The sequence below is a fragment of the Ursus americanus genome, chromosome 16 (genome assembly GCF_024610735.1).
Source record: "Ursus americanus isolate L20-20 chromosome 16, mUrsAme1.1.p, whole genome shotgun sequence".
Taxonomy (NCBI): Eukaryota; Metazoa; Chordata; class Mammalia; order Carnivora; family Ursidae; genus Ursus; species Ursus americanus.
This window is the reverse complement of record NC_142142.1, coordinates 8,539,521-8,561,424: the sequence shown is the minus strand read 5'-3', so window position 1 is coordinate 8,561,424 and position 21,904 is coordinate 8,539,521. Positions and strand designations below refer to the sequence as shown.

The 21,904-nt window shown below is 51.2% G+C and overlaps 2 protein-coding genes across 10 annotated transcripts in view; one reads left to right on the top strand and one right to left on the bottom strand.

The window, feature by feature from the left end:
- Window positions 1-16,599, top strand: part of FAM168A (family with sequence similarity 168 member A) — a 176,539-nt gene extending 159,940 nt beyond the window's left edge. For all 4 annotated transcript variants that reach the window (XM_045816298.2, XM_045816301.2, XM_045816299.2 and 1 more), the window contains 4 exons: window positions 6,725-6,867; window positions 8,503-8,677; window positions 9,984-10,114; window positions 10,871-16,599. In XM_045816298.2, coding sequence (XP_045672254.1) covers window positions 6,725-6,867; window positions 8,503-8,677; window positions 9,984-10,096 — 431 coding nt within the window. In that variant the 3' untranslated portion in view covers window positions 10,097-10,114; window positions 10,871-16,599. The remainder of the gene's footprint in view (window positions 1-6,724; window positions 6,868-8,502; window positions 8,678-9,983; window positions 10,115-10,870) is intronic.
- RELT (RELT TNF receptor) overlaps window positions 14,541-21,904 on the bottom strand; it is a 24,675-nt gene continuing 17,311 nt past the window's right edge. For all 6 annotated transcript variants that reach the window (XM_045816282.2, XM_087868148.1, XM_087868149.1 and 3 more), the window contains one exon: window positions 14,541-21,901. In XM_045816282.2, the coding sequence (XP_045672238.1) occupies window positions 21,854-21,901 (48 nt within the window). In that variant the 3' untranslated portion in view covers window positions 14,541-21,853. The remainder of the gene's footprint in view (window positions 21,902-21,904) is intronic.

The window sequence follows — 21,904 nt, the reverse complement described above, 5'->3', positions numbered from 1 at the left end:
ATCATGTACTCAGCTTTGGGGAGACACAAAGCAGTGAGGGAGGGAGGAGGAAGTATGCACCTGGCCAACAAGTGTGATTAGGGAAGAGCTGGTGCTGCATTTTAAGGGAAAGAACAGAGGGCGCCTTTGAAGGCCAGTGGACTTTTGGACAGAGAAGGCTCCTCCAGCTGGCACAGGGTTTCTCAGCCTTGCCACTAGGGACATCTGGACCAGATAATTCTTTGTGGGAGGGGGCTGACTCGTGCATTGTAGGGTGCTTAGCAGAATCCCTGGCTTTGGCTCCCTGGGTGCTGGCAGACCTTCATTACAGCAACTAAAAATATCTCTAAACATTTCTAAAGATCTCCTGGAGAGGCAGAACTGCCCTCCACATGAGAAACACTCCCGTGGGGAAGCTACGCTGTGGGAGCAAGGTATGTGCATGGAGTCCTCAGGGAAGACAGAAACCATCTGGCCGGTCAGATTGCTTACGTTCGTCTTGAGGTCCAGCGGGCTCACTAATGGCTACACCTTCACACCTGATTTTTAATACAAGGCTCCACTGCATAAAATGAGGACCAGTGTTTAGGAGTGACGGAGGTAACTTGGACTCCATCGCAAGATTTTGTGCCTTGTTGGAGCTGTCCAAAAGAGGCGTGGCTGGCTTTGGATCGGGGCGGGGGGGGGGGGGGGGGCTTATGTCTTAAATTGTGCCGGCAGGGGTTTGACATACCCTTGGAGGGATGCTGCAGACTACGCCTGATAGTCTGTGGTTCAGTAAATTAGTAATCTATTAAATAGATTAGAAGGCTATGCTGCATTTTTTTTTCCTTTTCTTTAAAATACCCATGTTATTTTCTCCTTAGTTACCATTGCTCTAGATGTTAACATCAACTGACATTTAAACAACATAACTCTCACCTATTAGAGGATTCGCTTTCATAATCACCCTCTCATTTAATATACGCTAGAGTTCTACTATGGTGGAATTTCATTCAAGTTGGAAAGGTGAGGCTCAGAAAGGTAATACGTACGACGCCATCCAAGTAGCAAGCAGCACAACTAAAAAAAGATGGTATCACTCAGGTTAAGGTTCCAGTTAAATTTACTGACTTTTTTCATGAGATTAATTTGACTCGTTAAGAGAGGGATGGCAGTAGTAGGGAGTTTTTCCAGGTACCTCGGCTGGAATTGAATGGACATAGAGGTAAACAGGCTTATACATGCATATTCTCTCTTAAATCCACACGTATGGTTGTAGGTGCATCTGGACACACCTGCCGCAGCGGAACAGAAAGAGGCCTGGAATGCGGTGACCAAAAGAGTTGGATTCTAGATGGGCTTTTGTGTAACCTTGGTTAATTGATGTCCATGGTTTGGACCTAGGTTTTTCCAACTGTAAAATGAAGGGGCAGGACTAGGTCATCTTTAAGGTTCTCTCTAGCTTTTAGACTCCTGATTCTGTCACCTTGGTGCTATGTACTCACCACCACCTGTATACCCACCACCCCAGCAGGGACCTGCTTCCTAACTGCCCTGCCCATAGTTGACCACCTAGCCTTCGCTCACATATCTCCAGGGTACTCATTCCCTCCACAGGCAACCCTTTCTACAGTGAGAATGTCTGAATGATAGAAGGCTTTGCTTTCTCCTGGGTGGAAATCTTTCTGAAGTCCCATTGAAATGTCCAGCAGCTGCTCCCACAGTCCTCTCACAGCCTGTCACATTTCCTGGAAAGGACCAAAACGCACCCATTTTCCTTTAAGCAAGACCCGTATGAACCTGTGCAATTGTAAAATAGAAGTGGGTTCGCCTGACCCTCCCCCATCCACCAGGGTTCCTCCCAGCACACAGGTTTCGTGGCTTCTAATGCCACAGAAAATTCAGGGTACTTTGACAAATTGAATTTTACTAACACTTCCTAAGCCTGTTTGTAATTAGGTCTCCCTCCTACTTATTCCACACTCTCTTGTTCAGCTATCAACAAGGAGACTTGGGGGTCAAGGCAAGACTCAGACGTAGAGCTTTGTTCAGGCATGTAAATCTGATGGTCAATAAACCGATTAGTCTAAAAGGCATCCTTGATATGAGGATCAATGCCTTTGAAGGTGGTAGGGGCTCTCCAACTGAAAAAGATTTATGATAGTGCAGAAAGATAGAAGGGAGGGCTGAAATGGCTTTATCTCATGAATGTACACACTCTATTATCCTGTTTGATGGAGCCTAAAATAATAGGAACCTGAGAGAAAGAACGGGGCCTCATAAAGCCTCTTTCCTAAGGCAGAGCTGGGACTTCTAGTGATCTAATTCCTTTTTTTTTTCTGTCATGATATTGCCTTTAGTGAAATAAGGACACAAAGGCCAATATGCCAAATGTCCAAGATTGGACTGCAGAGACCTATAACTCAGAAAGGAGCCCTGGCCAGGGCATGGTAAGCCCTAAACTCTGAGCCCAGCTCTGCGCTGATTTGCTGTACAATTTTGGGAAGGTTGCTGTCCCCCTCTCTGCTCCAGGTTCTTCATTCAAAAGGTAGAGAATTGAATGCTGGTCTCTAATGTCCTTAAGGCATAGCATTCCCAAGTTCTAATTCTGTAACCTTCAGACTTAGGTAGAAATCCATTCACAAGTGCCAGGCCTTCAGTGAGGGAGCGGAGTCTGACTTCACATCAGCAAGAACAGTGAGTTTTTTTGCATCCAGCCCAACAGCTTCTTTTACTTAGAGGCAGAGTAATAAATCCTAAAATTGTGTGTTACCCAAGGTAGCCCAGGCTCCAGCCCCAGGGGAATTTCTAATCCTCGGTGGTATGGACAGGACCACCAATCAGTTATAGAAAGTCCTCTGCAATGATTTTCTCATGAAAGTCTCACTGAAATACTCAGAGACTTAGAACACCAGCACTAGAGAATGGCCTTCTGATATTCTCTAGTCCAAATGAGGGCATTCCTTGAGAGAAGAATTGACCTGACTCACTGACAGACCCCAGGCTGGGGGCCCAGGCAGTTTCTGCAGCCTCCTGACCCAGATGGAAACCTTGAGAACCGTTGTAGTTGAAGGAAGGAGCACTGAGTCCTGAGTCCTGGTGAGCAGTTGCGCTCTCTCAGCCATGGACTCATCATCTCATCTGGGAACTGTTTGTGTTCGGCTTAATGGTCTCTGAGGCCTCCTCTAGTTCTGCAGTTCTACTTCTTCCTTCTCAAACTGTCTGGACAAACGAGCAGGGCCTTCTTCTGTGGCACTGTATTTTTGGCTGCTGATTTGTATTCTGAGTATGCGTGTATCTCATTTTATAACATGAAGAAAGGGAAACATTCTCAGACAAAGTTATTCTTGGATGTGGAAACCAAATTCTCTTCCCGGCTCTTGGAGCTTTTTTATTTTCTTCAGAGGGAAAACCTCAACGCTGTGTAAGATGGTTGTCCTTGTGGCATAGAGGGTTAGTGCAGGCTTCCCCTGGGGATAAAAACTCCAGAGCACATTCTTGGGGAGCATAAGGGAAAGACGCCAGCATTGGTGGCTTGTTAACTTTAAAGAATTGTAAAGTCATGGTATTTTAAACCATACGGTTTTAGAATCTTAGAATCCTGGAGTCTGTGTTCCAAGTTGGATCGCACCATGGAAGTCAGAGTTTAACCTCCCTACTGTAGTCTTGCAGTCTTGCACATCCCCGGGACAGGAGGCTTGCTATTTCTCTACACAGTGAGAGAGAGAAGAGAGTAATAATAGCTCACTTTTATGAAGTGCTTTTAATGTGTCAGGCCCTATTCTGAGGGCCTTGCAATTATTAATGTGTTTATCAGAGTAACCCTATGAAGTAGGTACTGTTGTTAGCCCCATTTTACAGATGACAAGACTGCTGTGGTCTGTAGCTATTAAATAGCAGGGCTGGGGTTCAGACCCAGGTGGTCAGTCTGGCTGCACACTGCTCATAACCATTACACTGTGCTGTGTAACTTTCAGAGCAGGCATCTTAGGGTTCAGGGGTGTCCTGCCCTTCTGCATAGAAGAGAGATGCTCTCCACTCTAGCAGGACTCCTCATACCTGATTTTATTCCTCAGATCAGGAGTTGGCAGGCTTTCCCTATAGAGAACCAAATAATAAGTATTGTAGGTTTCTCGGGCCATATGGTCTCTGTCGTAACGACCATTGTGGCAGGAAAGCAGCCATAGTTGATAAGTAAAGGAATGGGCATGGCCATGTTACAGTAAAACCTTACTTCCCAAAATAAGCTGCGATTACCAGAAAATTGTAGTTAGCCTGTTTTATTTATGTGTTTAAGTTTATTTTTAGTCATCTTTACACCCAGTGTGAGGCTCAAACCCATGATCCTGAGATCAAGAGTCACATGCTCTTCGAGCTGAGCCAGCCAGGCGCCCCTGTCGTTTGTGTGCTTTAAATGTTAATAGTGTGAATAATAGATTTGGTAATAAATAAATTTGGAAATAGTCTCCTGCATATCCCTGTTTTGGGGATTCATAGTTCATCCTGTCATTTAAAAATCCTTAGGGTCATGGAATAGGGGGCGCCTGGGTGGCTCAGTCTTTAAGCGTCTGCTTTCGGCTCAGGGCGTGATCCCTGCGTTATGGGATCGAGCCCCACATCAGGCTCCTCTGCTATGAGCCTGCTTCTTCCTCTCCCACTCCCCCTGCTTGTGTTCCCTCTCTCGCTGGCTGTCTCTGTCTCTGTCGAATAAATAAATAAAATCTTTTAAAAAAATAAAATAAAAAAAAAATAATTCTTAGGGTCATGGAATAAAAAACAAACCTATTTATTCTACATTGCTGCTACTCTTCTTTTTGTTTTGTGTTTAAACAATTAAAATCCTTCAGACTTACATAGTCCATCGTACAGTCTTGGGACATGCCCATTTTGAGAGCCCCTTTGTTTTACAGACAAACCGTGCCTCCACGGTGAAGGAGCCCTCAGATGGCTCCTGGTAGGTGTTACCAACCTAGACGTCCTGGCTCCGCCACAGCATCTGCTTCACCTGCTCTAACCAGCACAGTCTAGAAACTTGGAGGACTCTGCTCCATACTTCGTCTCTCAGCTCACTCATACCTCCACGTCTAGCTTCTACTTCTTCACAGTGCTCCCTTCTCATGCATGTTTTTCTCTCCACTCCATCCTCATTGCTACTTATTTCCCAAGCATATCTGACCACAAAACCAGTTTCCCATGGAACAAACTATGGCTCTGAAAGGGGGAAGAGTAAATGACACGATTCCAGGGAAGAGGACAGGACACCTTTTGGTGGTGCCTTTTGTGACAGTCAAATAGCAGCTCTCCTGTCCTGTTGAGTACCTCATCGGGGTGGGGGACGCCAAGCCAGTGCTGTGGACTGAGAGATTTGTGACCTTATGACAGCTTGCTTTTACTTAGGGTTAAGGTAGAAGAGACTCAGGATCTTTAGAAAAATGGGATTTTCGTTCAGGAGGAGATCTTCATTCTTAGCCTTCTGTTTTAACAGAATAGGAAACTAAGGCCCAGAGACTTGGCAGTTGTCACCGCAAATTGGATGAGAGCCTGAACTGAAGCCTAGATCTGTTCTCTTCCAATAAAGCACCCCTCTCCACTCTGCCTCCCAGTCCCTTGTTGCAGAATCAGCACCATGTTGCTGACAAAGTCCTTGGTGAGCATCCCATAGGTAAAAGAGCTGAGTTGAGGCCAGGAGAAGCTCAGCGATGTGCCAGCCAGACTGAGCCAGAATGAGAAGCACGGGGAAGAAGCTCCAGCAACACCCCAGTGGAAATCAGAAGCCAGGGTCTCCTGGCACTGGCACTTCAACTCAGAAAGAAGTTTCTAAAACCACTTGCCCTTTCTGAGCCCTTTGTATAAAGTAAGGGAGTTGGAGGTCACTCGACGATCACCTGGTTTCCATAGAATCATCTCATTTTGTGTTCTAGAAGTACATAGTCTTGTTCCTGAGTGATCTAGGTTTCAGGTTTTCCTGCGAACGTAGGGTCTGACTCTATTTTCCAGAAGATGCAAAGGCGGGACAGTTTGGTTGAACAGCTGATTGTGAACTTCCTGGGGCCTCGGTTCCAGGTGATGTGAGTTTGTGACACCTGACTTCAGGCCTTCAGGCCGAGGTGATCCTTCCCTGGGCCCCAGGAGCAGAGGAAAGGCTGGCTCTGTAGAGCTGTTTTTTAGCATCTCAGAAGACGAGGATCTCTGAATGGTGTTTTCTATGGGCTTTTCGCTTTAAAACTTGTCAGGGAAGAAGGGGAACATGGTAGAGAGAAGTCCAAAAAGAGAGAGATACAAGGAGAAAAAGAAAGAGTAAGGGGGAAAACCAGCAGCAAAAGACACCCTGGGCCGCTGAGGGAGGACACAGAAAGCAGGAAGACGGAGCACAGTAGAGAGTGAGCGGGTGGAGGCTGTCCGTCTGTCTGCACACACAGGCCTGTCTCCCGGTGCACCACAGACTCCCAGACTGTCCGAGCTGCAGCGGTCCCTTAAGAGATCATCTGGTTCCGGCCTCTTATTCTATAGATCATACCCCTGAGAACCAGAGAAATAAAAGATGCCAGAATCATTTATGCACCCCTGTGCACCAGGACTGAGGGAGCTGCCTCTGGGCCCGGGGCTCTCTGGGTGGAGCCCTGTTCTCTCTGTCTGTTCTCATCTGTGTTTCCAGCCTGGAATCAGCCCACCCTTGTCTGGGGAGTCGTGACTGGGACCTGCTGCCTTCCAACAATGCTGCTCTGTCAACTAATTGCAAGTCTCTCTTATTGCCTTGGTACAGGATATACTGCGGGGACACCATACAAGGTCCCACCGACCCAGAGTAATACTGCTCCGCCCCCCTACTCCCCATCACCCAACCCCTATCAGACGGCCATGTATCCAATCAGAAGTGCCTACCCCCAGCAGAATCTGTATGCCCAGGTAGGTACCTGTGGAAGCCTGGGCCCACCTCTTCCACAGGTAAAGGAGTCACTGCCCGAGGTGGGGTGGGGGTGGGTGAGAAAGGGAGGAAAGGTAAGTTCATGGCTCTGGCCAGTTGTCACTGTTGTACATGGAAAAAATAGCTCTATAGCCTACACACTCGCTCACCCCATCTCAGCCCCTGGAGGGGTGACCCATGAAGTCATGTAGATTAACAGAGCCTAGAATGTCAGAGGAGCAGGAGTCCCTGGAGATCATCTAGCTTAATTCCTTTTTATTCAAGTGGGGAAGCTGAGACCCAGAGAGGAGAGTGACTTGTCCAAGGTCACACAGGGAGCTTTTAGTTGAGTCAGGGTGAGACCCAGTGTGTCTGGGCTTCTCTCCCTAACCCCCACATCTACCCTTCCTTGACAGAGTCTGTGAGCTAAACAGGGGGGGAGGTAAGGGCTCAGGCTCTGTTACCAGTTCACTGTGTGATCTAGAGTAAGTTACTGTCTCCCTCTGTGCCTTAGTGTCCCCATCTGGGCCCCTTCAGCTGGAGAGTGTGTGTACTCTGAGGGGATGGCTATGATAGGGACTATATGAGCATGCACCTGGCACATTTTTCTGGGGTGACAATTCTATGTGAGGTATAAGTAGTGAGGAGAACACTTTGATTTAAAAAACAGCTACATTGGGGCGCCTGGGTGGCACAGCGGTTGGGCGCCTGCCTTCAGCTCAGGGCGTGATCCCGGCGTTGTGGGATCGAGCCCCGCGTCAGGCTCCTCTGCTGTGAGCCTGCTTCTCCCTCTCCCACTCCCCCTGCTTGTGTTCCCTCTCTCGCTGGCTGTCTCTATCTCTGTCAAATAAATAAATAAAATCTTTAAAAAAAAAAAAAACAGCTACATTGTAGAGTAGAATGTGAAACTTATAGAGGATAAAACAATAGACTTGAAATGGATTTTTCTTGTTTGTGGCAAGCTGTTTTGCACTATGTTCTCAGACCTCTGAGATTATAAACCCGTATTTGGAGGCTCCTGGCAGTAGTTAGTAGAGGCATTTGAGAAGTTCTGGGTTAAGATGATCCTGTGTCTGTCTACTCCCCACAAAGGTCAGCAGGCCTGTGGGCTGTGGCAGCAGGAAGCAGCCGTGTGATGTAGGCAGTGGGAGGTCCCCTGAGACCTCTGGCTCCATCCTCACCTCTTTGCCTAAGAGAAATAGTAAGAGACATCTGAGGAAGTGCTCTGCATTTGTGACAGTTGTCAATAGGTGAGATGGCAGTACTCACACTACTGTGACCGTCCCGCTAGCAGTGCTTCACGTGCATGCCCACAGTTCTGGATTCACCAGCCCCATCCATATCTTTTCCTCCTTGACTATGGTCCCTGCCTTTACATTTTAGGCGGCTTGCAGAAGCACAGCGCAACAAGATACAAACATTTGAAAGTGTTAAAATCAGGGCTGTTACCCATTAGATCGTCACGTAGTAAGACAGACCAGAATCCCTGCTGGGGCGCAGACCTTGAGTCCCTGGGCCCGTGCTCCTCTGAGCCCACCCCATAGGGTCTGGGGAGAACAGGCTCTCCGCCCTTCTCCTGTCCCCATACCCTACCCCACGTCTCCAAAAGCCTGCGTGACCTCAGCCTTTTTCCCCAGGGAGCCTACTACACACAGCCGGTGTACGCTGCCCAGCCCCACGTCATCCACCACACCACGGTTGTCCAGCCCAACAGCATTCCCTCTGCCATCTACCCGGCGCCCGTTGCTGCCCCCAGGACCAATGGTGTGGCCATGGGCATGGTGGCCGGCACCACCATGGCAATGTCAGCAGGTGAGGACAGCATCTGTGTGTCTGTCCCCCTTCTCCAGAAACACATGGCAGACTGGAGAACACCGTCGTGGAATTGAGTGTGGCATCGCATGAGAAATTCTGTGCTGGAGGGTTCCGGGAACCTGTCTACAGGGATGAGGAAGATCTCACTAAGAAGGACATGTTGAGCTAGGTTCCAAAGGGGGGACAGAAGCTAACCAGAGGGATGGAAGACAGAAGAGCAGTCCAGGTGGAAAGAACATGAGCATGGCACATTCACAGAATGGAAATGGTCCAGGGCCCTTAGAAAATAGGGACATGGAGTTGGAGGAAGGGCAGCTGGGGCGGTCAGCACAGCTACAGTGGAGAGGCTCAGATACGTTTAGGTAACGGGGGCTGGCAAAGGGTTTAAGCAGAGGAGAGATGGGTTTGGTTTAAACATCCTCTGGCTGCAGGGCGGGGGCATGGTTCGATGGGAGAGGCTGGAAGCAGGTAGGTCAGTGGGGAGGCTGTGGTTTAGAGGAAGGACAATGGTACTAGGACTCTGGTTCCAGAAAGGAGGGCGTGGGGCAATGTTATTTAGCAGGCAGGAGCTCAAGACCCTGTCCAGTAATTAATTGTAAGGCATGGAGGACCCGTTCTCCATTTCTGGCTTACACCGGAAATCACACCAGAGCCCTGTCCATCTGGAATCTTGAGCACTGGGGTGGAGACACCACAGGAATAGCAGGGAAGGGAAAGTCTCTGGATGTGCCGACATTCAGAAGAGCATGAGATGGCAAGAGGGCTGTGAATAACCTTTAGAGACCCAGCTTTTAAAGAATCACTTGAGGGAAGAGAATACAAGGTCTAGTGGGTGGGAGGTGGGATTTTATTCTGCCCCTAATGTAAGGGGTTGTTGAGGCCTCATTCCCCAGATCAGGTCAGCAAGCTGTTGATTATCTGCTTGGTGCCAGCCTTGTTCTGGTCCTGGGACCCAGTGACTGATAGAGCAGACCAGAGCCCTGCCTTTAGGGACAGCAGGGCTAGGGGTAAATACAGCCATATACACCAGCAGCTTCCACTCGGTAGAATAGGAGCATACCAAGAAGAGTAGAAGGAGGCCATTGAAGATGAGTGACTGACTCTGTCCTGGAGCATCAGCAAAACTCTCCCTAAGGAGATGAAGCCTGGCAAGGTGGGAGGGGCGAGCAGCAGTTCACGAGCAGGTGGGGAGGTGGGGGGCCCAGGTTGGGGAGCAGCTGTGTGAAAGGCCACGGCTTCATCCTCTTCATCCCAGTGCCCTGGGATGGCCTTATTGGGTTTACTCTTCTCTCTGAATGCTCAGGTACCCTGCTGACTGCACCCCAGCACACCGCGATCGGGGCACACCCTGTCTCCATGCCAACATACAGGGCCCAAGGGACCCCCGCGTACAGCTATGTGCCCCCGCACTGGTAAAGCCTGCAGCCCGTCCAAGTGAGTGGGGCCTGGGCTGGGAGAGGTAGGAGGATGAGCGAATACCAGGACTGCCCCTAGCAAAGCCCCTCACCTGGTCTGCAGCACGGGTGTCAGCAGGGGCCAGTGACAGTCACCAGTCGCTTTCCTGCTCCAGGTTCAGTAATACCACTCTTTAGGACAGCTGTGACTTTACATATATTTTAGTACTTTACATATGTTATAATCCTTATTATGGTAACTCTGTGAAATGAGGATTATTAGCTCTGTTTTACAGATAAATACCTAGTTCAGCATCACTTAACCAGTAAAAATTAAGCTGGGACTTGAACTCCAGTCCTCTAGTACTACATTCTGAGCTCTTTGCCTACAGTCTTCAGACTCCCTTTAACTCTGACCCTCATTCTTCCACTGAAGTCTTACCTTAATCAGATGGAGACTTTGGGCCACCGCCCCTCCCCCATCAGCTTCCTTCCTGCCACCCCCCCCACCCCCCCCCACCCCCCCCCCCCCGCCGCCACAGCTCCTGAGACAGTTCCGGTGAAGTGCAGGGCTCCAGGGACGTCACTGTTAAATTCTCTGCCCTCCCTCCTGATCTGCCCTGCCCTCCACCTCCTCCAGGAGCTCTTGGCACTGGACGGGAAGCAGGCAGCTCCACCAGGAAGGCACTGAGGGCTCCATATGGGGCTCCCACAGGGAGGGGAGGGGATCCGGTGGCTTCCTGAAATGGCCTCAGGAATATCATTGTCACTAATGGCTCTCCCCTTCCTTCCTCAGATCTGGAGTCACACATTGTATGCAACTACTCAAGTCTTACACAGGTGCTGGAGCAGTCCCCTAGCAGCACCACCTCTATTTGCAAGAAGAGACAACGGAAGTGCAAGGGTCACTTTATGCATCTTTAACGGTTTTGGTTTTTATTTTTGGTTTTTGTAAAAGCTGCTTTTTTTCTAATCTCCTGCCTCTCCCCACTGTCCCCTTCTTAGACGCTACCCTTCCAGCTCTGTCCCCTCCTCCTGACCAGGCACATCCTCTCTGCTCTTCTTCTCTCCTTCCCCAAGCATCTGGTCCCCGGGGACCCCAGTCTAGTGGCAGGCAGAGTGGGGTTTATTGCAATGGTTCAGCTGAAGGTGTGATTTCCTTTGAAGAGCATAACACATGTGGCCCTCAGGTCCAGGGTAGAAACTCAGAGCTGTTGAGCAAGTTACATCTCTGGGGAATCGTTTCTTTATTTTTCCTAAGCAAGATTAGGACATGACTGTGTCCTGACACAAAGGAAAGTCTTCTGAGAACCATCGCAACAGACCAAGAACAGAACCACCTGATTAGGTAGGAGTGTTCATAGCAGCTTAATACCCCAGGTGAGAACCTGGGAAAACCAGATTCTTTCTTTGGGAGAACTTGAGGGAGGGCGGGGGGAGGGAGGGCACTGTGGGAAGGAAGAGGGGAGAGAGGTGCTTGCCTGCTGGCTTTGGTTTGTAAGGTCTCTGGCCAGATTGTCTGGGCCTGGACCCTCTGATTTGCACAGTGTTGTTAACTGACCTGGCACTTCCTCAAAGGTAATTTTGACCCCAGACCTGCCAAGCAGCTGCAGGGTGATGGTATCCCAGCCTTCCAAAGCCTTGGAAGGCCAGGTGCCCTATGTTATCCAGACCTTGGCCCCTGAGCCCACATGGACCCACTCTGATAAGATGCTTCCTCCTGATTAGAGTGGGAACCTATGGCATTTCTCTCCCTTCCCTCTGCCCTTCCCGGTGCCAGGGCTCACCAGTCTGTCCATGGGGCTCTTGGTTACCTTGTGCCATTCACGGCCAAAGTGAAGGAACCACATTCCAGGTGGGTGCTGGCAGCTCTGAAGGTCAGGATAGTGAAGGAAAAGCAATAGCAATAAACATTTCATAGACTCATGGAACTGAAGGGACCTTAGCAATCATCTCATCCATTCCCTTGTTTGATTGATGAGGAAGCTGAGGCCCAGAGAAGAGGAAAGGACTTCCCTAGATCTAGCAGTAAATTAGCATTAAATGCAGCCTTCCTACCTAGGGGCATGTTATCCACAACAATTTACCTAGGGATGGATTAGCTTGGTTTTATAAAAATTAACTCAGCAGCACCCACACCTGGTGAACTCTGGAACAGTCTCTGGGCTTTGGTTTCTGCTCTTTTCCTCCATGGATTCCAAAGGAGGGGTTGAAGACTGGGCAGAGGTCGCATGGGGCAGATGGCAGGAACAGAAATTGCAAATGAGGAAATAGCATTTGGAAATTCTGTGAAGACATCTGGAACTTTCATTCTGTACTGGACTCCAGCCCTAGAAGGAGCAAGTGGGCTGGCTGAGAAGGAGAATCTATGCTTTTAGGACAGTAGCCCCTCATCCTGAGAAGAGAGGAGGACAAGGATGAGGCCCAGGAGACAGGGGCTCTCATGGGAGAAGAGGAACCCCGAGTCAGGAATTGTGGCTAGTCTCAGCCAGGAGCCCACTGTCCCAGCACTGTCCCCTGCACCCAGCTTCTGGCTGGGCCAGCAGCCCCTCTGGGGGTGGAGGGGTGCAGGAACATTTTACTGTACAAAATGGGATCATCGATAACATTTGGGACTTTTAAATAACCCTTTTCATTTTAAATTCACGCATACTTGGACATATCCCTACCCCTACCTCCCATGTCACCCTTAAAGGAGGAAAAAATCAGGAAACTTGAGTCAGAAGGACCTCAGAGGCTGTCTGGCCATTCCCAGGAGGGCAGAGCCCATCAGCATCCACCTGAGAGCCGGGAGTGGGGGACCCGCCTTCTTGGCCTTCCAGGGAGCCGCAGGACCAGTAAGGAGAAACCTAGCTATTCTGAATGGTCTGGTCTAGGGTGCTGAGGGGGTTTCATTTTACAAAACAACAGTTTTCCAGTGTTAATCCATTTTTTGCAAATACCTCCTCCTACTCTCTAGTTTTGTAAGGGTGGGTGAAGGTGGTTCCAGATTATGTCATATGTGTTTGGAAAAATGCCAAAATAATACTAATGATAACAGTAGGAAACCTTTGCATTTGTCAGGTGCTCCATAGATTTCAGAGCACTTCCCAGCCTTTAATTTAGTGGCCCTGAGAGAGACGGGGTCAGAGTTCTTACACCCATCGAACAAATGAGGAAAACTGGTTCTAGAAGGAAAGGGAACTTGCCAATGTGAGCAGAATACTAGTATCTTAATAGGCTTCTCTGAACCCTGCTGCCTCTAGGTGAGCTGGGTAGAACCACGAAGAGGAGGGAAAGAGGAGGAGACCTAGGAATGACCTTGTTACTTTTGTTCTTTCTATACCAGTAAGTAAAAACTAACATCTGGTACCTCACGGTTCACAAAGCAATTTCACACCCGCTCGTCTGGCTTAACCCTGTGAAATAGAGTATTCCTCCCATTTGATCCTTGGGGACACAGAGACCTGGCAGAGCAAAGGGACTTGCTCATCAGTGGCACAGCCACCTGACTCCCAGTTTGTCTGCTTTCCCTCCAGCCTGACACCACACACAGGCTTGTGGACTAAAGCATCTGTGCTCTGCACCTCACCTTTGCCCTAGTATGTAATTCCAGTTCAAAGACAGGCCCCAAGGCAAAAACAAAGGGCAGAAAGGCTGTGGTCTGGAAGAGCCCAAGTCCAGCACCCGTTTTTCAGCGTGTGTGGTGGGGCCCCAGTTCTGCTGGCCTCCCCTTCTTGCTTTGACGGAGATCCACAAGCCTAGCCAAGCTTGGGGAGTCATTGCAAAGGGAACAAGTCCAGGAGAGCAGGGGCAGTAGTGTGCCTCGGGCAGGAGGAACTTTCCTGATAGGATCGTAGGCATCTGCCACTGGATGGCCCACTGGTAAAGCTGGACGGAAGGTCAGCTGGAAGGGCCCCGTCACTGTAGGAAGGCCAGCAAGCCAGAGGACGAGGGATGTGCCCACAGGACAGAGTGAGCGTCAACACTGGCAGCAGCGTGCGAACGCCTCTCCACACCGCTGCCTCCCCCCCGGGACCACGAGCTTGGTGGCCAGGGTTAGGGGCGCAGGTGGTTCCAGTCAACGGCCATCCCCCCTTGGCTTCCCCACCTTCTCCCTGACTCCCTCTCCCCATTAGCCTAGGGGCCAGGAGTCCAGAGTCTGGAGTGCACCCAAGTGGTGAGAACATAACCTTTTTGCTGAGACAGGACGGTTGCTGCAGCTCTCCCCTCTTGGCAGTAACCGGGAAGTGTATATCCCCTTAGCTAAATATTGAACAAGGCCACATACACCTATCCACAGTTTTTCTAATATACAACGTACTTTGACATTGATTGCCAAATCCTCACTTTATAGATGGAAAAAACTAAGTCTCAAAAGGCTTAGGAGACTTGGGGCACCTGGCTGGCTCAGTCGGTAAAGCATGTGACTCTTGATCTCAGAATCATGAGTTCAAGCCCCACTTTGGGCCTAGAGCTTACTTTAAAAAAAAAAAAAAAAAAAAAAAGGCTTAAGAGACTTGACAAAAGTCATACGGTTAAGAGAAAGAGCCCAGACTTGAACTTTTCAAATCCTCTGCTCTTTCAGCTGGCATCTGTCACCTGCTGGGTCTCAGTGGCAGGTATGAAGGGGTGAGCTATCTGCCCTAAACAGAGGAAGACTCCCAAGAGATTTGGGGAGCTCAGTCCTCCCAGCTTGAGATTTTTATGACGGGCAGGCCCTGAGGACCCTGGCAGCACTAGGAGGATGAGAATTGGCAACAAAAAGCCTAACTTGAACAAAATACTTTGGGGTCATGATGCTTAGGACTGAAGCCACATTCAAGGGCAGCCCCAGGTATCTATCCGTCCCTTGAAAGACCCAAGGCCCTGGGAAGCCTGTACACCCATGCTCTCTGACCCTGGAAAGCCTGCCCACTGTCCACACCCAGTGAGTTGGCATTCCCAGGGGACCTGGTGTCTCCCTGAATGGCCAAAAGCACATTTGACTTCAATGCCTGAGCTTGCTTTTCCCACGGGTGAGAACCAGGACCAAAGAGTTCTTACTCTATCCCAGCTCTTACCCCTGCCCACCCAAATTGTTCCAAGTTTGAGGTTTAACCAATCCCAGGAAGCTAGGGGGGCTCCCTTGGAGGGGCTGGCTTTGTTCCGAGTGGCATTCAGAAGTGAATCACATGGAGCATAAAAGTAGGGCAGGCGCCTTGGTTGCGAAGCCTGGAGCCCTGCATATCAGAATCCTTGGCTCTGCTCCATGGCCAGAGAAGGAAGGCCTGGATGGCACAGGTCTTGGTCTTTGTGTGGTATTAGTTATAGCACTCTGGCTGGATCAATCACTCAGAGGTCACCGCGGCGTTCCTCCATTGCCACTGAGTGAAGATACAGGGAAGCTGTGCTTTTCCATCCTGCATTCTACCACACCCTACAGAGTACGCGGTCCCCCTCTGCTTGCCAAGCTTCCGAGAGGGGCAGGCCAGGCCGTGAAGCAGGCAGGTAGGAGACCGGCTCCGTGCAGGCGCACAGCCCCAGGGGAATCCGGGTCTTGCCCAACAGCAGGATCACAGCAGAGGAAACCCAGTCAGGCTAACCATCGACTTCCATACCTGAGCCTCCACGACCAGGCTCCCATGGGCATGCCAGGTTGACTGCAGTCCTTTACCTGTCTTCCCCTCTCCTAGAAAATTCGTTTCTGAACTTACAGATTACGTGGTTCTAGGGCCCAGCCTTCAAAATTCCTGCCTGGCAGGCCAGCTTCAACATTCCGTAGCCAACCTTGCCTGAGCCAGACTTGGGCCCCATTCCCTCAGTTTCTCCAGTGATTATTTTTTTATCTTGCATGCTGTTGAGTCCAGCCCAGTGGCCAAGTGAAGAACACAGGGCTTGGGACTGGCCGCCACAAAGCCGGGAAGGGAAACTAGAGCTCTTGTTTCCCCACAGCTGCATCCGTAGTCCCTGGGCATTCGTGTTGCCGTGGTGAGGCCCTGTAGCCATTCCAGCTCCTGGTAGAGTGGGTACTGTCTTTCCTGAAGAGAACAGATGTAACAGCTTTGCAGATAAGTACCAGCCCATAGGAGTCAAATGGGTGAAATCCTCTTTGGGCCTGACCCCAGCAAGACCAGCATCTCAAGGCTCTAGCCTTCCTCCTCATGCCTGTGAGTCAGGGAAACAGTGGGAATGCCCACAGACCACCTTCTCGGGTCAGCCAGATCATGTGGATCTGTGGGGGGACTCCAGCTCCTCCTTACCCAAGGGGAGGTAAGGCCAGGCCTCTAGCAACTTGGAAGTTGTCTATAATGACCTTTAAAGGCCCAAGGGTCTGTCCCCATCTCCCGACTAAAAGGCATTGCATCCCTGTTTCCCATCACATGACAGAGAAACCTGTTCTCGTGGCGTGTAACATCCCTGTAAGAGCATTGTATATGGTTTTGTATTTTTTAATTCATTTTAATCTATAGGTTGGAATCTAATTTTTAAATTTTATTGGAACTCACATTTTAAAAAAGAAAAAACATTTAAAATAATAATAAACCTTTGACCGGTGTCTTCCAAGTAGTTTGATCAAAGAACTTATAAGTGTTTTCAAAACACAGCCTGGAGTGTAAAGATTGGAAAGCCCCATGGCCTCGCCTTGTGTGTATGAAGTGTAAATCTGGTTTTGTTTTGTTGTTTTGGATTCTTTTGGGTTTTTGTTTTGTTTTGTTTTGAAGATCAGATAGTGATCACTCTGAAAGATTAAAGCCAAGAATTTGTAACTATGATATTTACTGTAAGCTGTAGAACATTCGATAACTATTAAAAAAAGTTTCCAAAAAAAAAAAAAAAAGTCCGGGGTGACCAGACTGGTGGTTCTTGGGGCAGGGAGACACAGACCACCCCTTAGGCCAGTGAGTCCCCTGGGTTTCTTCCCAGGCTCCTTGTGAACTTGTTCTCACCAGTCCGGTAGCGCCCCTGGCGCATCTCCCCACAGGCACGGCAGGGCTTCCCCGGGCTTCAGCTGAGGGGCCTGGGAGGTGGCCCTCAGCACCGGACTAAGGTGGGTGATACAGGAGCCGGGGGAAGCCACGAATGAGGAGGGTTGCCGTCCGCCGAAGGCCGACCATGGGGCCAGCACTGTGCCTTATGTTCGGTAACTCTCCTCATCCTCACAGCCCAGTGGGAGGTGAGCCTGTGGCGAGGGGGCAGCCGTGGAAAGTACCTTGGCCAAGGTCAGAGTTGGAGCTCACGCTCGCTCTGGCTCCACGGCCCAGGCGCCGAGTCCCACGTTCTGCCCACCCTGGAGGAGGCAGTGTCTGTGTTCATTTAAAGGGTGAATTTGTCAGGTGGGAAACCCAGGGAAGAGCTTTCAGGTTTGTAGTCACAGAACGACAGTCAAGGAAGGTCAGGTGCTCTCCATCCACATAGTCACATGCTGTCCGTTTCTATCCTGAATCTTTTCCTCCTCTCCCCTCTGGGCAAAGCAACTGCCCTAGTCCAGGCCCACGCTTCTTTCCCTGGGCACCGTGGCCACCACTCCCTCCCATGGCCTGGCCCCGACAATCCACGCTCTCCCAGCCTCTAAGTACTCAACCTCTTCAACTGGAGAGAGAAGGGAGGCCCCACGAGGCTGACTGACCCAGCCCACACTAGAGCTGTAATCACACTTCGGGACTTCTAAACTTTCCAGCCCTTTCTGCCACCCCGTGCCCTGTGCCTCTGCCCCATGCCCCCCGTTTCCCCGCCTGTCCTCTCCTGACCAGGAACGCATTCTTCCTCCCTTGCGCAGTGGAAGGCTCTGTCAGATGTGGGAGCGGAGGGCACCTCTGGCCACAGACTTTGTTGGGCTGTGTCGACAGCAGTTTCTCCAGGGCAGGAAAGGGATTTTCTTCAGGGACTTTTCTCCAGGTCACAGGGGTAGGACTGAGGGCCAGGAGCAGGCAGGAGGTGATCTGGGCCCCCATACTCACTCTTCCAGTCCTTGGGGCGACGGGTGGAATAGGGAGAAGTCAAACTCAGAACTCCCCTCGGCCCAGTGTCCCAGCTTGTCCTCCAGCTCTCAGGGCTGCCAAGAACAGAGGGGGCAAACCTAGGAGGGGACAGGCCAGGAACACTTCCAGATGAGGGTGGTGGCCCTGAAGGCCAAGGGCATTGGAACTACCCCTACCTGATCCCTCAGCAACTCATCCCCAAGAGACAGGTGAAGAAATTTAAGCCAGAGTCCTAGTTTTACCTTCCAGTGAACAATGAGGGGCTGGGGATGGTGCTGGAGGGGAGCTATGCCTGTTACCCCAGGGCCCAGCACGACAGGGGTATCTCTTACCTGGCCTGGGAAGCCCAGACCCAGCCTCAGTCTCCACACCAAGATGGCATTTGGGGTTCATAATCCAGCCTTCCCCTGGGAAAGGAGGCCGGAGAGTGGGGGGGACTACCTCCCACCCCATCCACCCGGGGTATTGGCTCTTGCTGTCTCATCATCATCTTGATGTGTTATCTGAGTCCTGGATGAAGTGGGGTTGGTTGGCTGAGGGGACAGCCAAGTTTGAGAAACCAAACCCCGAGATCCAGCTAACAGTTGGCAAACAGGGACACCAAGCGGACCCTGGCAACCCAAGGGAACATTTCCTTAAAAGTGCTAATGATGCCCACTAGTTCCTGTTCTAGACTTTGGCAACCTTTGGTGCTCCAGAAAATTCCTCCCAATGTGCAGCCTGCCTCCTTTCCTCCTCTCCCCTAGAGCAGGTAAAGCTTTGTCTCCTAGGCCCTAAGAGGTGCCCTCCCTTTTCTACACACCTCAGAAGCCTGAGAGAGAGAAGACTGTGCCCTGGAAAGGCAAGAGGCAGGGAGAGAGCAAATCTCAAGGCACGTCTGCCCAGCTTCTCTGGGCAGGAGTTTTCTGTGCGGCTGCTGGGCCAGGCCCCTGCCAATGGCTTCCACACAGGAGAAAGGCCTCTGCCCACAGACAAGATGGTCACCTCACCCTGGCATCCTGCCATGGCTCCAGCCTTGGGGAACGCTGGCCGGGCTGGGCAGGAGTCTGGGAGTGGGAGCAGTGGCAGCTGTGGCCTCAGGGGACAGCAGCACCTTGGGCCACTTTTGGCTACAACGGGAACAGCAAGGACAAGAGAGTGAGTGGGACCTCCTGTAGTCCCAGCCTGACAGCCACCTTTCCCCAGCTCCGGCAGGCCTAGGACTCCTATAGGCTGTCCCTTTCCACACCTCCCCAAGGCTCCCTCAAACATCAGTAGCTGGTTCTTCAGCCTCTCTTTGGGACTCTTCCATTAGCATTTAAATGTGGCTCCATCTTCAAAAAAATATACCAAATACCCAGAGAGCCCAGAATTAACTAAAAACCTTCTCTCCCTGGAGCTTAAGTCTCCACCAGCTATTACCTGGCACAGTCTGGCTTCTGCAGGAAGCTCAGTCCACTCAGACCTGGTCCTGCTCTCACCATGTCCCCATCCATGTCCATTAGCCAGGGGTTGCGGCAGTCCTGACCCCACGGTGGCCCCTGGCCTTGTAACGCACCCTGCTCCTCTCCTTTCCTCGCTTGGAGGAGACCTCTCCCCTGGTCTCCTTCCCACGTCTTGGCAGTGTCCCTGGAACGGCCCAAGGGTCTGCTTTGAGCCCTCTCCTGGTCCAGTCCTGGTACAAATGCCCACTTAAGTGCTTCTAGAGATTCTTGTAGCCTAGATAGGTCTCTTGAGCACTCCAGGCTGTATGACAGCTGTCCCCAATCCCTTGGCCCAGGTCCCGTTACCAAGCCCCAGCAGTTCTTAGGAGTCCCTTGGATTCCCCCCCCCAACCACCCATCACACCCACACACCACAGCCGCACAGCCCAACCTCCACCATCTCGTGCCTGGACAGCTGCAACAGATTCCTTGCAGAACTCCTGCTCCCTCCTCCACACTGTGGCCAAGAGCAAGCTGACCAGCCCTGCCTTTCTCCTTCCTAAATGCCCTTCGAGGTTCCCTGGCACCCCTGGCATAAGGGCTTCCAAGAGCGTGTGGGGCTGCCTTCTGTCGCTCACCCCCACTCTAGTCCCCACACCTGTCACCTTCGACTTCCAGCTTCTCCAGTTCCTCAGAGTGCCCCTGGGCCTCTGCTCATGCTGTTCCTTCACTGGGGACCATGCTTCCCCTTCCCATATTTTCCAGCTCCCCATATGTCTTACCCATCCACCTATCTTCCAGGCTCCACTGCCGCTAGAGCTGTGCTGTCCAAGGCAGGGGCCACTAGCCACCTGTGGCTCTGGAGCCCTTGAATATGCTAGTTCGTATTAAGATGTGCTTTAAGTGTAAAATACCAGATTTCAAAGCAAAAAATTAATGGCTCATTCACAATTTTTATACTGACTTTATATTGAAATGAAAATATTTTAGATATACTGGCTTAAATGCCTTATTGATACTTTTTAAATACTTTTTAAAATGTGGCTATTAGGAAATTTTAAATTACATACATGGTATGTACTGTATTTCCATTGGACGGCACTGCTTCTAGGGGCTTAAGTGAGAACCCAGTGAAGTGAGGGGCCTCCCTACTTCCGCTACCCCATGCCCACCTGCCACAGAGCTGGCCCCTCAAAGGGAGGGATGGCCTGTCCCCAACATGGTACCTGACACAGGTATTCGGTGAACGGACGGATGACCTGGGAAGAGGCACAGGGAAAGAAGCTCCTCATGACACCAGTTTCCCATCTTTTATTATCCAATAAATGGATGGGAATGTAGACAAGGACAGGACAACAGCAAATTTTCAATAAATAAGAGAAATGGGGATGGCAGTGGGGCCCATGCCTGCACGGCCCCACATAAATAACCAAGTCACTGGGCTAGAGTGGACATAGGAGCTGGGCTGGGCAGTCGCCCGCACTGCCCAGCTGGGGGACAGACACCGACACCACAGGGACACAGAAACCACCGAGGCCAGAGGTGCCTCTCCAGCCCCACGCACCCCTCTCCCTGAACGCTCCTGAGATTCTGGGGTGGCTATGCAGGCTGGCACCCTGTATCACAGCCCTGCCCAGGTCAAGACTGGGGTTCCAATTTCAATAAAAATAGCAGAGTGGGGGGCAGACACATGCATTAAGCCCCTTCTGTAGGCAGAGCCAGGGATGGGCAGCCCCATGGGGGCCTGAAGGCACAGGCCCTGGAAGCCGCAAAAATGGGGCCATAAAGCTACTAGTGGGAGGGGTGGCAAGGAGTCAAGCTCTCCCCACACACGACTCAGGCCGGAGCCTGCAAGGAACCCAAGGAGCCCTGGGCCCCAAGACACCTTTCTCTCCCCGCTTCACAGTTAAGAACTGTAACCAGGTGATGGCCATGGACTTGCCCACGGTTAGAACCAGGGAAATCAGTCTCCAGCCCATGGCTTTTTGTTGCCTCTTCCCTTCACAGGGCCCGCTGGAAGAGGAGGGAGAGGTCCTCGCTAGAGCCCTGCACAGAGGCGGGGGCAGCAGACTACCAAGGCGTGGGGCCCGGGGTGCCAGGCAGAGGGCCCCTCCCCACTGCCAAGGCCTAGCCACCTGGTGCTAGAGGATCCCGCAGGGTCCTAGGACCTGGCCAGGGCAGGACACGGGCAGGGGAGGAACTGGGTGGCAGGGACTGGGGGGGGGGGGGAGCTCTCAACCTGCTCCTGCCCACAGCACCCGCCAGCAGGCCCGCCTCTGCACGGGGAGGACACTCCCACCTCCAGGCCTTGGCTTTTGCTGTCTACTGGACCGTTGCTTCTTGATCCTCACAGGCCCAGCTGCAGCTCTGCCTCCTCCAGGAAGCCTTCGGAACCTCCCAGGGCAAGGCTGCAGTGTCCTCAGATGAGGCAGACCATCAGATAACCAGGTTGCTCTCACTTAGCCGGACCACATAGCGGTTCTCCTG